The sequence below is a fragment of the Condylura cristata genome, unplaced genomic scaffold, assembly GCF_000260355.1.
Source record: "Condylura cristata isolate star-nosed mole 26May11 unplaced genomic scaffold, ConCri1.0 scaffold00024, whole genome shotgun sequence".
NCBI classification, from domain to species: Eukaryota; Metazoa; Chordata; class Mammalia; order Eulipotyphla; family Talpidae; genus Condylura; species Condylura cristata.
Window position 1 is genome coordinate 7,575,854 of NW_004567125.1, and position 14,509 is coordinate 7,590,362.

Sequence of the window (14,509 nt, forward strand, 5' to 3'; positions counted from 1 at the left end):
CCACGCCAGGTAAGGCTGTGCTCAGGATGCAGAGAATGGCTCCAGCCTCTGGGGCAACGGGCACACCCCCACAGTCACAGAAAGGGAGGCGAATCCCACCGCCTCCCAAGGCTCAGTCTGGATGTGCAGCAGCGCCAGCAGGACTTTCTAGTGCTGCTTTCTGGAAGGACCTGGGTTGATTTTTAGCTACAGTGCCCCCTGGTGGCCCCAGCTGAGCAGGAGCTGGGCTAGTGGAGAACCCTGCCTGGGGGATAACTAAGAGCCTGGTTAAGGAGGTGGAGGCCTGGGCTGTCAGGGGAGAGCCCCTGAGTGCTGGGCCGGAACAAGGGCATGGGGTGAGGATGACACCAACATGTGTGGGCGGCCTAGTGATGGCCTTAACCCCAATTCAAATGAGGTAGCAGGCCTGGAAAAAGTACTAAAGTGGAGACTGAAGGGGGTAAGGACCCACAAAGAGGTTCACTTCCTGGGGGCACTGCCCTGTCAGCAGTCCCATGAGAGGTTCTCAGGCAGAGTCCTCACACTAGCACCCCTAAAGTTAACCTTGGGGACACCTACTGTGCACCCCTCTTGTAGATGGGATTGTTTTGAGCCCATCGTGCTTTAATGAGCACCCTGAGGTGGGCCTAGGTACAAAGCCTCCAGTGCGGGTTTCCAGACTCCGTCAGTCCTTTAGGGTGGTAGGAGACTGGTCTGTCCAGGCCCTGAAGGCTGCTCTGTGGGTAACCCCCTCAGGACCTGTCCCTCACTTCCTTGGGAACCTAATCAGGCCTCATGGCTCCTGCTCAACCTCACAGGCAGAGAACAGAACTGGGGGCCCAGGGAGGGACACTTCCCTCTCCTGCTTCTCAGAAGTGTGGCAGGCCAGCAGGAGGGACTGAGACCACGTGTGCAAGCAGGCTCCAAACAGACCCCATGTGTCTATGAGGAGCGGAGCAGGTATCCACCTCCAGGGCCCACGTACTCCCAGGTACCTCGGGAGGCAAACCACACAGGTAGACAAGATAAATTCATTTATGAGCAGCCCTTTAACACGACTCTTTGGGACATTAGCGCCCCTAGCCGGGGTGTATCACTGCCACTCTGCCGGCATGGAGCCTCTGGGCATGCCCCATGCCAGCTGCTGACTCAGAGCCACTGGTCATGCGCTGAGTGCTACCCCCTCCAGTCTTCGGGTCACTGGGCACCTGTCTCCCCTCTTGGAGGCCACCGGTGGCCAGAGCCTCCTGGGCTGGTACCAGAGACCCAGAGGGCCAACTGAGGAACTGGGTTGGTGCGGCGTCAGGCTGTGAGGGCTCACATTACAGCTTCCATGTGCAGGACCCTCAGGGCCTCGGAGATCTGGGCGCTGGTGTCCACCTGGCCGTACATGCCCACCAGGAAGGCCCGGTGCAGCAACACCGCCGCGTGCTCTGTGGGGGAGATGGGGCTGTGGTGACCACACGCGGGGTCTCCAGAACAGCAGCCAAAGGGCAACTCTGAGGCTGGGACCAGGGTTTTCCCTGAAGGGCTACGGGGACCAGAGGGGACTGACCTTGGCAGAGAAGGGTGTACTCTGGCAGGTTCCTGAGGGCTGTCTGCACCACTTCAAAGTCGCGGCTACCCAGGCAGTACATGAACGTGGGCAAGAAGTCGGCAGCGATGCTGTCAAGAGGTTCACCAGAGTTGGACACCTCTGTCCTATGCCCCAGATGGCCAAACCCAGCTGGACAGGGCAAGTAGATGTGCCCGGAGTTCTGGCCAAGGGCCCCGAGGAGGCCAGCATATGGGCCTCAGTCCACAGAGCTTCAGGACACAAGCGGGGGTGCGGCGGGCACCACTCGACCTACCTGGGGTTGTTCTGGATGGAGCGCAGGGCCAGGCTGAAGGCCAGGTTGCGGCAGGACTCCTCGGCCGAGCTCATCAGGCGCTGCAGGCTGGTCTGTAAGGCGGGGCGGGGCTGTTACCAGGCAACTTCCTATCTTCCTATGGCAGACGGGCTGAACCCCAGCCTTCTGGCTGGGGCATATGGTTGGCGGCAAAGGCCAGCAGGGGCCCCATCCCCCAAGCCTCCAGCCCCCATCACTGGACTGGTTTGGGACCATAAAACTGTGGCAGGAAGCACTTGTGTACAGTGTTAGCCCAGCAGAGGGGTGGCCGAGCTTTGTCTCCTGCTCCTCTGAGCAGCTGGGCCAGGTCCACCTTCAACCTTCGCTGCAAAAGCCCCTTGTGGGCTTTTCCACCACAGTCTGTGACACACTGTCCAGTTTCTCCACTCACAAGGCAAGAGAGGAGATGGACAGGGCCAGGAGATGGGCATCTGCCCCCACAGCCCTCACTCCCTCACCGAGAAGAAGCCCAGGATCTCAGGTCTCCGCCGGGACATCTCATCTACGTCGCTCAGAACCTCCAGCAGATCTACGACAGGCAGGAAGACATCAGGGCCAGACCACAGCTGCTGGTTTGGGGGCAAACATGTGTCCCAAATAGCCAAGCTGCAGGAGGACCAAGCACTGGGGACAAAACCTGGCAGAGCAGCTCAGCTGCTGCCCTCATTAAACACTTGCTAGGCAGGGGCAGAATTCCAGGGCACCACTGGTACCCCCGGTTCTCCAGGTGCAGCGTGGCCCATCAGAACACTGAGCCTGTGCCTCCTAGAACCTTCTACACTGTCCTTTGTGTTTGGTAAAGCCCAGGGGTGCCCAAACGCCTCAGGATGGGAAGCGCTGGAGTGCTGCTGGTTTTCAATACCACTGCGCTATGAGGCCCAAGCAGGGGCGCTGGGCAACCAGGAGGCTGCTAGCAAGGCATACCCGGGACCTTCTCCAGTCAGCCTGGGAGACCAGGCTTGCTCCTTTGTACCCTGCTCCCCGAGAACTGCCCAGGGCCACCCTGAAGTCTCACTTGGGAAATAACAGTCTCACCCCTCCTGCCAGGGGGCTGCCCAGTCTCACTCACTTATCTTAGTGAGAGGGGATGGCCCTCGGTGAGCCACTCGGGGGCTTCCATGCACCACTGAGTAAGCCCAGTTCCACCTGGTCACCAAAACCTTAGCCTTCCTGCAGCGCCCCCGCCACCACCAGGCCCTCCTTCCAGTTCTTCCCAACTGCTCAGTCCCACTGACCAGCAGAGTGGCCCACCTCTGCCTCTTCCTCTAACACCCTCTCTGCCTAACTCCCTCACGGAGTAAACAGCCCAGCCCCTCCCATGCTGGCCTCTACAGGACCCACAGGGGCAGAATGGAGCTGACCACCAATCACAGGGGTGGCCGACTTGGGGGAGATCCAACTCCCAAACTCACCCTCAACAGTCTGGCCCCGGGACAACCTCTTCATGTAGGGGGCCATCTCAGCTGCAGTGAGAGGGGTGAACAGGGAGACACTGACCAGGGGGAGGGAACCAGTCGCGCTCTCGTCTGGAAGACAGCAAGCCAGTGTCATGGGCTGGAAAAGGCTGGTACACCCCAGAAGCAGCCCATCCACAAAAGGCCGAGAGATTCATCAGGAAGAGTGTGCTGAACACTCAACACCAGGCTCTAGGCTCCAGGGCTGAGGGTGCTGAGCAAGCCCCGAGGCACACACAGCAGGCTGAGCACAGTGCCGGGCACCGCGCACGCACAGCAAGACAGGAAGACAGTGAGCTTGCCGGGGCCGCCTGGCAGGCCGGGGGCCGCCACCCTGAGTCTTGCCTGTGGTCTTCTCCTCCTACACTCACCTGCACACTGTGAGTGTGGAGTCCACCCACCCCCCCACACCTCCCCCCACCCCAGGTCTGGGGCAAAGGAGAAATACCCCACACAGCCAGTGCTCAGTAAAGGCACCTGAGTGCCTGCATGATGACCGAGTCACGTGCAACACAAATGTCATCACACAGCCATGAAAGACCCACAGGTCAGCGCGCCATATAGTGCTAGAGACCTGAGGGCCAAAGATGCCACAGAAACAGCTAGGATGGGCCCGAGAGCTGGCCACGCTGTGGGGAGCAGCCTGACCTGCCACCCCTTCCCCACAAAACCCCTGGCCCCACTCACCCTCACCATCCTCGTCCAGGCCTCTGTCGGCCCTGCCATCCCTGCTGGGAAGGCTCAGCCCAGCAAGGAGGGACTTCAACATCACCAGGTCACTGCTGTCAAAGGACAGGTCACTAGGAAGAACACAGGTCTGTGAGAAAGCGACCGGCAGAGCAAAGGGCGTGGGGAGGTGACCAGGATGCTCAGGCGGCCGGCAGCTCTCACGAGCCTGGTATAGACCCAGAACCATGGCACCCCTGTTGCCCCTGGGTCCCAGACAGCATCATTCTGGGCAGCCACCCCCTGCCTCAGGGAGCCCCACAGCCCATCACCGACACACACTCACTGGAGCGCATCGGAGTGCTTCTGCAGGAAGGAGACAGCCGCGGGGGCATTGCAGGTGATATACTTGTGGGTAAACTGCACGAACTTGCTGATGAAGGGAGCCAGGAGACGGGAGGACTTCCTGTAGTTCTGCACGAGAAGCGCGCAGTGCTTCAGTGCCCAAGCAGCGACACCAGGGGCCCCTGTCCTGCCGCAGGTGGCTAGCCTGCACCCTCATAAAGGGACTGTGGATACTAAAATGACCACCCGTTGGCCACTATGCAGTGCGCTAAGAGTTTCAAAGAGGTCCAACATGCCCTTATCCCTTGTGAGCGCAGGGCAGAGAAGAGGCCACTAAAGCAGTGCCAAGAGGGCCTCAAGGACCAAAGGCGCACAGAACCACAGGACAGCGTGGGTCCTGAGAGGCTGGAGTGCAACTTCTGAAGTGTGTGGGGTTCTCCCAGACAGATCTTCCCAAGGGGGAGAGCTGGGCCCCAGGGTTGGTGGCAGAAACTACTGGATGGTAGTTTGGAAGGCAGCTATACTCGCCACTATGCCACCAATGCCACGAGCCAGTAGTTTGGCCCTACCTCGATGCAGGCCCAGGACTCCACTGTCCTGCAGGCTCCCAAGGGCCCTGGAAGTCCCATACCATGTCTGTCCTCGGCCAGCAGCCGGCTCTCAGCAGAGAGGGAGACATTCCCACCATGTCTGGTAGGAAAGCTCACATGTGGCCCGGCAGTGACAGCAGAGACTGAAACGGGAGACTTCAGAGTGGGAAGAGACCTAGGACCCAGGGTCCCTGTGGTTGGGTCCTGGCTGTTGCATCAGCAGGGTGGAGGTCTTGGCTCTCCCTCCAGAGGACCAGATGCTGGGATAAGCACGCACCACCAGCAGGCGGATGAAGGAGAGCAGGCAGTCCCACAGCGCCCCCTGGTGCTCGCTCTGGAACACCTGCGGCTGCAGCAGCTCCAGGACGCCCAGCACATGCAGGAAGAAGGTCAGGTGATTCTGCTGCCGAAACTCCTGGAAGTTGAGGTGGGTGCGGCCATGCAGGAGTGCAGCGATCATGGGCAAGTGCCTGGCAACAGCATAACAGCACTCGATGAGAACACCTGACCACTAGAATCCCACAGATCCAACACCTTCAACCCATGAGAAATTCTCACCTGTCTTGAAAAGCACCCTGGAGCTTACCCAAATACCCATTTGACTTGGTAAGTCAGTGCTGCACCTTTAACCAGCTCCAGGTGATGCTGAGGCTGCAGGTCCTGAATTCTGACAACCCTGACCACCTGAGTCTACAACCTCTGCGTCTACAAGGAGGTGGGGACTCACCGACCCTTTCTCCTGGGATCGGGCTCCTCCCCACAAGGCTCAGCTGAGTTAGCAGAGCAGGCCTTCTCATGAGGCTACTGCTGCATCTCCACATGTCAGGTGAGAGCCCAAGACATGTTCTCACAGGAACATCTGGAGCACAGACAGAGTCAGAGTGCTGACTCCAGGGAGGGTTTGGGGTAGGTGGGCCCTCTGCCTCCAGAGCTGCTTCATGGAATCTCCCGAGCAGTCAGTGCCGGGGCTGCAGGCGGTACCTAAGCAGCAGGATGGGGTGGGCCACAGCCAGCTTCCGACAGGCCATGTTGGCGTCTGCTACTCGGTTCTCTGATGACCGGGAGTCACTGGTGTCCGCAAGGAGGGTGATGAAGCGGTGAATGAGACTGTCCAGCTGCGGGAAGAGGGGAGCACCCGCCACACACTGAGTGTGCTAAGGGGTTCAGTCTGACTCAACAGCGCCCTGTGTGAGCAAGACCCCCCCAGCCCCAAGGACTATCGTGGCTATGCAGTGACTCAGAGAAATCGTCCCCTCAATGATTTCTAGGTGCTTCTGCAGGTCCAAAAGGGCAGCTCCCAGACAACCTCCAGCAGTATCCAAAGTATCAACTTTTCAACACAAATACCGACGCTGAACATGCTGACTGGGAGTGGGGTGGAAGGAGGATCTGCCTTCAGGCAGCATGAGAACAACTGCCTGTGGCTGCCCAATGCCACAGCTGCTCGCCAGACTTGTTTCATTTTAAAATCTAAACACTTTCTTTATCCCTCACGTGGGTTTCCACCTCAACAGCAAAACACCGAAGGCACCAAGCTCCTCCTCATCGGTCCTCACCTTGCAGACGCTGCTGCCTGTGGCGCCCTCCCCGTGCAGCAGGACCTCAGGCAGCGGCACACGGAGCTCAGGCCGCTGCAGGTACAGCTGCAGGAGCAGGTCTTGGCAGTGCCTTCCCAGCATGCTGTAACGAGACCGCACTAGGGTGTGGAGGCTGGGCCGGCGTGCTGGGCCCGGCGGAGGCTACCCCCACCACGGCTGCGCACGCCAGGGAGCTGGGAAGTGGGCTTCCAGAGGAGGCAAGGGTGGCACCCTGCTGCAGAGAGGAGCCAAAGCCCAGGGCCAGGGCTTCTTCCTCTGGGGAGCACAGGAGGGGTGTCTGTTGCTCACATCAGCAAGGCAACAAAGTGAAGAAGGTCCTGGGGGTGCACCTGCACACTCACCTGTCACCCCGCTGCTGGATGCAGCTTGTCAGGTGTGCTGTCACCTTTTGGACACTCTCGTCGTCCCCACGGCAGCAACTAAGCAGCAGGGGCAGTCGGGCCTGGAGGAGGCTGCCAGCGGCAGTGTCCATGTCCTGGCTCCTAACCTCTGCCTCTGCCAACATCAGCTCCACCAGGCCAATGAGCTCTGGGGCCTGGACCCGCAGCACCAGTTCCTCCCGCCGCTTCTGCAATTGGTGCCTGTAGTCAGCCCGGAAGGGAAGGGCTGCCCACAGTCACCCCACCCTGCAGGGCCGGCACACGCCCAACCTGCCTGAGGGGTGCGCTGGTCCCTTCCCTGCCAGATCCGAGGAACATGGATGCAGGCCCAGAGGAAATCCAGAGAGGCTGACGGGTCAAACCTACAAGCAAGCAGAGAGTGCTGACGGAGCACGAGAGCCTACAGGTTCCTGGGCACAGGAAGCAGAGGCGGGAAACACACCAGGGAAGTCGGGGCGAGAAGCTCCCTGGTGACAAAAAGGACATGAGCCCTTCTCTGGTGAAGGGTACAGGTCAACCGCCGGATGTGTGCCACCCTGTCCTGCTGTGCCACATCTTACACCAGCAATACATCAGTCCTGACCGCCCTCTGGGCTAGGCCTCCAGGAAGAGAAGCATTTGGAGCTTTGCTGCTCTGCGTGAACAAGTCATTCATATAATCCCAGGAAAACAGACCGTTCTGGCACCTGACATCTGCCTGGTAGTCACCCAGAGCAGGGGCATTCTGGCCAGATGAGCTCTGTGCCCTTCCCAGCATGCCAGTGTAGAGTGAGGGTCTTGGCCAACACAGGTGCCCTGAAAAATCCAGCTTAGGGCTGAGCAAGAGCACCAGCAGGACACCCAGTGAGCCCCAGGAGCCAGCGGAAGCTGGGGGAAGGGTAGTGGGTGGGGTGCCCCAGTCTTCAGGACAGAGCCCACAGCTGTCTGAGACTTACCTCCGCCCCCAGGGGTTGGGCGGGGCCAGGATGGGTGTGTGCTCACCTCTGCTCCCGGTTCCTGCCCAGAAGGATGCGGATACACTGGTGCAAGGTGGACCAGTTGGACTGGTGTGTGAGGAGGGCCAAGAGGTAGGGTCGGAAAGATGGTACCTGGGGGCCAGGATGACCTTTACCCTGGAGGAGGAAGAAACCCAGATGATCACCACTGGGGTGGCCAGTCGGCCTGTGGAGCATGTCACAGGACAGCTCCCTACTCAGACTGCAGAAAGGAGGGGAATGGGGTATTTTGAGAAAGACCTGGCACTCTGCCCATTTACCAGGTGAGTCCAGCCAGGTGTTCAGCATACTGTGTGTGGGCTGAGTGAACCCAATTCCTAGAGACGGGGGAACCTAACAGCAAAGCCGACAGAAGAAGCCAGAGCCAGCTGCGCCGACTCCCAGAATCCTGGGCGCCCTCTCCAAAGACAGCTGCTGGCCACAGCAGCACTGAAGACTTAGGAAGGGGCCAGTGAGCCCTGCTCACAGAAATGCAGACTGGCAAGCACCGGGCAAGGGCAAGCAAGGACAACAGCTCCTCACTGGTGACCCGGTCGGCAGTTTCCAATCATCTCCACAGGAATTAATGGGGGCACCACAACATGGGGGCACTTGCGGCCCCTCTCTGCAGAGCTCCAACACTCAGAAGAACCGATGTCTTGTGAGAAGTAGCAGGTGCCACTCTCCCTGTTCACTGTGGTGCCATGTGGACCCCTCGGGTCCACAAAGTGCCAGCCACACTCTGACCTGCCTGCTCCAGTACTGAGATGTCCTTTCCCAGTGGCTGCTGGCCATGTTGTCAAGCAACCTGACCTGCAGGAGCCCAGCACCCAGCCCCACCCAGCCCCACCCAGGCCCACGCCAGCCAGTCCACAGCTCACCTTGCTCCGGGAGAACAGGAGCCGCTGCTGCAGGTCCGGGCAGCTGCCCACCACCTCTGGGTCCAGCATCTCTAGCCAGTCGACAAGCAGACCCGAGCAGGGTCCAAGCCGCAAGGCCTCTGGGCTGAAGGGAAGGCAGGATGGGCTCAGAGATGGCCAGTCGTGGCTGCTCACTAGGCCACTGCCCTGCCAGCTCACCTGCAAGCTTTAGCATCCTGCTCCCCAGACGCTGGGGGTTCCTTCTCCTGCAGCAGCAGGGAGCTCACCACCATGATGGGCCTGGAGGCCGGGAATGCAGAGGTAGCAGTGAAGAGTGCTGTCAGCAGCTCCTCCAGGTAAGGTGACCTCACCTCGATCAGGCCCTGGAGGACTACAGAAGACAGAAGGGCATGGCGGGGTGCGGGGGGAATGGAGACAGGCCCTCACACCACCTGAGAACAGACACTGGACCCCCACCTCTATAGCCAGAGGTGCCCTGGCACCCAGCCAGAAGTGGCCAGCAGTGAGGGGCTCAGGAAGGAAGGCAGCCACAGGGCTATTCGGGCAGCGTGGATGTGAGCGCTGTGCAACACCCCAACAGGAGAGTCCAGGCAAGGCTGGAAGCCTGTATAGGGGTGCTCACTTGGCTGGGGGCACTGCCTGGAGGACAGCAGGTCTTCCTTCAAAGGCCCTAGGTGGGAGCACCTAAGAGAGGAACCTCTGCCAGAAGCCTTTGTTCAGTGCCGGAACCACTGAGGTACCTTTGCCAATAAGCTCTGGTTCCACGCCACACATCTGCCCAGACTTGAGAGTGGTGATGACTGCCCGGATGGTAGAGCTGACCGCCTCTGGGTCCCCACGGAATGTCAGGGCCTCCGCCAGGTGTAGGAATCCGCTCCGCACTGAGGAGAGTGTCCAGGTGACTCGCACCCTTGACAGGTCTGGTCCTGACCCCACACACCACCCATCAGCCTGACATGCAGAGAGTGCCCGACTGCCCACAGGATGCCTTCTTCCCTAGGAGTCTCCCCAAACCCTAGCTGCCAAAATGTTCACCACACACCCCATGCCACCCCAGGGAGCACAGATCCAAGTACCAGTGGATCCCTCTGTGCTCCCGAGGCCACCATTCTGAAGGATGGCAGGGCTGCCTCCCCACCTCACCCCCACCATCCCTCACCATCACTGATCCTGCGTCTGGACGAGTACTGGGCGGCAAATAGCTTGAGCTGGGCCTGCAGGGGCCCGCCCTCCACAGCAGGGCCGTCCAGCCACTGTAGGGTCTGCATGAGCACTTTAAGGAAGAGCGAGGAGAAGGTGGTATCCTGGGGCACAGTGCGCTGTGGGGACAAGCATGGTACAAGTCTACACTCACTCAGGGGCAGGTGGGTCCAGAGCAGCAGCATGGCCTGTGCTCTGGCAGGGAAAATGGCTGCAGGGGTGGAACTGACGGAGGCCTGCATCGCCCTGCAATCCAGCACAGACCAACCCCTCCACTGTGTCCACCCCAGATGCGGGGGTCTGCTGCAGATGCACCCCCACCCCGCCCCCACACCTACCTGGTACTGGCAGAGCAGGCGCATCAGTGGGCAAGCAAGGAAGTGGGTCCGCTGCATGGCCATCACCAGGGCCCCGCCGTGCGGAGAGTTCAGCAGGGTGGCAATGGCCTGCAGGAGGCGCATTGCGACGCCCTGCACCTCGGCACTTCCCTGACGGGCGTGGGCCAGCTCCTGGCCCAGTGCCTGCTGCAGTGCGAGGGCAACAGGGCGGGCACTGGAGCTCTGCCATCGTGGGCCAGGGCTCAGAGGGAAGACCTGGAGCACAGCAGGGGACAGTCAGGAGTGGGCTTGGCGGAGGCGAGCCCAGCCTCGTCTCTGCAAGGCCAGAGCACGGCGACCCACCCCTTCGAGGGCCGACCTGGGCCGCAGGCATGGCAGGGGACCACAGGCCGCAGGAGCAGCCGCTGTCCCCCACGACCAGTCCTATGGTGATCCCCAGGGAGGACGTGGGTGCAGGGTCCTGCAAAGGACTCCTTCTCGGGATGAGTCTGGGTGAGTCCCACAGGCCCTGAGCTTGGCTTCTCCACTTAGGAAATGATACTTGTGAGTGAGAAGAGCGTGAACACACAGATCTGGGCGCAAGACGTTCTGCACAAGTGGCTCATGTAAGGAGGGTGATGGCACAGGGGTTCACGCATGTCCTCAGAGGCAAAGCCAGCAGCAAGGAGTGAAAGCAGGGTTTAGGGTCCTCTGTGGGGTGGCGAGACCGAGAGAACCAGCGCTCTGCATGCTCCAGAGGGCAAGCAGTCAGCGCACGTCCCTCCCTGCTACAGTGACAGAAGGCACGTGTGGTCAGCAGCCCTGGCCAGGAGGGCTGCGTGCATGAGCAGAGGTGTGCCTGCTCGTTTTCCATAATTCTGGAAGAGACTGTTAGAGGCAGTCCTACAAAGGCCGGTCTCAGGCTGGCACGCTAGGCTGGCATGCAGGAAGGGCAGTGTTGGGAGACGGCGTCTCTGAGAGCCACCAGAAAGTGCTGCTCTCAACACAGAACATGTCTTGCCTCAACTGTTCTGTACAACCAACCTGAAGATTTATGGGTGAAGAATTCAAGGCAGTGGCCCTCCCTGGTGTCGCAGTGGGTTAAAGCACAGCACTGAGAAGCTAAAGCCACTTCCGCATGAGTTCGATTCCTGCCTGCCCCGGAGGTGACCACATGGCGTGGCAGACCTCTCCTGACCCCGTCCGCTGCTCCCCTCAGCAGTGTACTTTGTCAATCTGCCTGTTCTGCTGCCCACTCTGTCTCTGGTGAAGCCTCTCGCCGCCCCTGAGCCTCTGGCCTGTACCCCAGTTCTGTATGCACAAATAAATAAATCTTTAAAAAAAAAAAAAAGAATTCGAGGCAGAGAGATCAAGAAGCTTGGCCAGTCACTTAACTTGGAGAAGAAAACCGAGATGGCTAGGGAATCCTCCCTCAACCTGGATATGGCATTTTAGGGTAACCGCCCTTTCAATCAGGAAGAACTGGATGACCCTTGGGGTGTCCTGCTAGTGGAGAGGGCAGTTCCACAACAGAGGTGGCAGTACCTGCAGGAATATGCTGGCCAGGTCGTCATCTGGGCCGAGCACCCGCACCTGAGTCACAGCCAGGATCCGGCCCTGGCCCGCGGGCTGTTCTGGGCTGCTTTTGGGTTTTGGTGTCTCTGCACTGTCTTCAGAAAAAGGAAAACAAGCAAAAAGTTAGCAACTCGTCCTGGCAGCTTCCATAAACCAAGGCTAGTTTTGCCCAGGGCCCATCACCTAAAAGACCAGCTGGCAGACCCGCGGAGGATTCAGCACCCTACGGACACAGGCCTCACTCAGGCTGAGGCTTACTAAGAGCAAGGCCTCTCCAAGAGGGGCAGGGACACAGTCCAGCAGGGCCCACTGACAGCGTGTGCCGTGAATGGGTGCAGGTGGATGGGCCCAGGGTTACCTCGCCGGGATGGCAGGGAGGCTGTGAGCAGGGAGTGAAAAGTCTGGCCCCCAGATGCCCCTCTCTCATGCTGGACCTCCACCAAGTGAGCCATGTAATCTGCAAAACAGCAACAGCTTGACACAGGGAAATGTGCTCCCATCCTGCAGAAATGAGCTGGGACTCCATGGTAATCCTACTGTCCTAGAAAGCGACTAAGAGCACTGATACCAGGGCACTCAGCAAAGGGTCAGTGAGCACACAGAACCAACAGTCCCTAACCCGAAGGGCGGCCCTGACCTGTCAGCCCTGCCCAGCCCAGCCCCACCCCTGCTCGAAACTGTCACTAGTATGTCCCAGCCCCCTCCCAACCTTGGTGCAGACCCGCCAGGTCCCAGAGAGTTGTACCAGGATCTACAGAGTCCTGAGAACTCTCGGTTCTTACTCTTGTCCATGATGTTCTGCTCCAGGGTCTGGGGATCATGGGCCACAGCCTGGTCCAGGTACTGGAGGAGTTTGCTCATGCTGGACACAGGGATCCCAAAGGACTGCACGAAGAGCAGCAGCTGCTGGGGCTCTAGGTCTTGCAGGGCTGAGGGAAACACACGCTGAGCAACCACTGCTTTGCAATCCTGGCCGGAGGGGGCTTCCGGAGTCTCCCTGGAACCACCCCAGAAGCCAGCTCTGAAGTGCAGCTCGTGGATGGATGTGCGGGAGACTCAAGCACACTGCCCAGTACAAGGCCTGCTTCCGCCCTGCTCTATGGGGCGGATCTCTTCTCCAGGCTCTGAGCGCCTCAGAACCACGAACAGACCCTCGCAACTTACGAAGAGCCCAGATCCCTTTGAATGTGCCCCTCACTGTGCCACCTGAGCTAACTCCACTGCTTATCAAACTGCCCCAGCTTCCTCTGCTCTGCCCGGGTGCCTCCTGACAGGTTTCTGAGCCAACCCCTGAGGTATGCCTGCCTCACTGCAGGACCCCAAGTGCTCCATCTTTCCAGAATCATTCAGAAGCCCCAGCCCATGCCTCCTCCCCACTCCCAAAAGTTTCACCCACCCTTCTCTAGTGGTGACTTCTCACTTGGAAACTTCTGCCTGAATGGAAGAGTTTAGCACAGGTGCTAGTGCATGCTTAGAGTCCAGCCTGGAGCCTCACACACACCAAGAGCTCAAACATTTGCTGAGTGATTAATGTCCAGGAACCACTAGAGGACCCGGAAACTCACTACCAGGTAGTATTCTGTCTTCTGCAACACTTGGCCCACAGCAGAGATGCACTGTCCGCATACCCCATCAGGGCCCTCCCTCGCCCAGGCCTACCAGCGTCCACCAGGCGAGGGACCTCTGAGCGGATCATACGCAGTTTCAGCCAGTCGGGCAGCAGCAGCGCCTCCTCTGATGTGTCCACCAGGAAGGCTGTGGGCAGCGGCTTCTTCTCTGGGAACCAGATGTCCAACAGAGCCTGGAACTCACTGTCACCAGCTTCAGGAAAGATGTCAAAGTAAGCAGCAGAAATGGCTTCTCATACCTCAACTAAACCTCACAACTGCTGCACAATCCCCACCTCATAGCTGAGGAAATAAAGCTGGCTGCCTGCCTGAAATCCAGACTGCCCAGGACTGTGTGTGGCTAGGAACCTGAGCTGTGGGCCTGGCGGAACCTGCCCCCTCCCACCTCAGGCTCTACAAAGTTCACCCCTGCGTGCACACAGGGTAAGGCCAGCCCCCTCACTGCCGACAGGCTTGGGACTGCCCGTGCTTCCGAAGAGCAACCTCCTTCCCTGGGCATCATCTTCACCTGCATTCCTGGCAGGGACACCATTCCCAACACTGCCCACAGGGCCCAGCAAGGGGTCCTGTCCCCTCCCTCGATTTCAAATACCAAGAGCAGTTCAAGTGGTCAGCTGGGTTAGAATCCAGCCCACAGCCAATGAGTCGATGGCCACACACCAGGGCCTGGGAAGACCAGGAGCTCACTATTGTGAGTCCCCATCTCCCCCAGAAACCAAGTTTCCCTGGTTGGGCTGAGCAGGAGGAACTGCACAGAAAGGTATCCGGTGCCACCCAGGGCATTCATGACAGGAGTGTGGGTGGGGGAGTGAAGAGTCAACAAGAACCAGGCTCTCATCACAGGCCTGCCATTTTCTGGGCCTCGCAGCTTTTGAGGACCCCTCACACCAAGGAGCTCTTGTGATTCCCTGAAATCTCTCAGACTAGCAAGGAAAGGACTGGGTCTCTCCACCTTACAGCAAAGAGGCCGGGAGCTGGGATCCGCCCAAAGCCACGCCTGCCTCGCTCGGCACGCCCTGCCCAAGACGGGCCC

At 59.6% G+C, this 14,509-nt stretch overlaps 1 protein-coding gene across 2 annotated transcripts in view; it reads right to left on the reverse strand.

The window, feature by feature from the left end:
• Positions 1 to 998: 998 nt before the first annotated feature.
• Positions 999 to 14,509, reverse strand: part of INTS1 (integrator complex subunit 1) — a 30,377-nt gene continuing 16,866 nt past the window's right edge. For both annotated transcript variants that reach the window (XM_004688347.2, XM_012729074.1), the window contains exons 27-48: positions 13,508 to 13,669; positions 12,631 to 12,777; positions 12,207 to 12,305; positions 11,819 to 11,943; positions 10,295 to 10,549; positions 9,916 to 10,075; positions 9,497 to 9,637; positions 8,955 to 9,126; positions 8,757 to 8,880; positions 7,883 to 8,013; positions 7,176 to 7,263; positions 6,863 to 7,089; positions 6,480 to 6,603; positions 5,905 to 6,038; positions 5,201 to 5,393; positions 4,335 to 4,462; positions 4,010 to 4,122; positions 3,281 to 3,394; positions 2,327 to 2,397; positions 1,830 to 1,921; positions 1,535 to 1,644; positions 999 to 1,412 (exon numbers count right to left, since the gene is read on the reverse strand). In XM_004688347.2, coding sequence (XP_004688404.1) covers positions 1,297 to 1,412; positions 1,535 to 1,644; positions 1,830 to 1,921; positions 2,327 to 2,397; positions 3,281 to 3,394; positions 4,010 to 4,122; positions 4,335 to 4,462; positions 5,201 to 5,393; positions 5,905 to 6,038; positions 6,480 to 6,603; positions 6,863 to 7,089; positions 7,176 to 7,263; positions 7,883 to 8,013; positions 8,757 to 8,880; positions 8,955 to 9,126; positions 9,497 to 9,637; positions 9,916 to 10,075; positions 10,295 to 10,549; positions 11,819 to 11,943; positions 12,207 to 12,305; positions 12,631 to 12,777; positions 13,508 to 13,669 — 3,026 coding nt within the window. In that variant the 3' untranslated portion in view covers positions 999 to 1,296. The remainder of the gene's footprint in view (positions 1,413 to 1,534; positions 1,645 to 1,829; positions 1,922 to 2,326; positions 2,398 to 3,280; positions 3,395 to 4,009; positions 4,123 to 4,334; positions 4,463 to 5,200; positions 5,394 to 5,904; positions 6,039 to 6,479; positions 6,604 to 6,862; positions 7,090 to 7,175; positions 7,264 to 7,882; positions 8,014 to 8,756; positions 8,881 to 8,954; positions 9,127 to 9,496; positions 9,638 to 9,915; positions 10,076 to 10,294; positions 10,550 to 11,818; positions 11,944 to 12,206; positions 12,306 to 12,630; positions 12,778 to 13,507; positions 13,670 to 14,509) is intronic.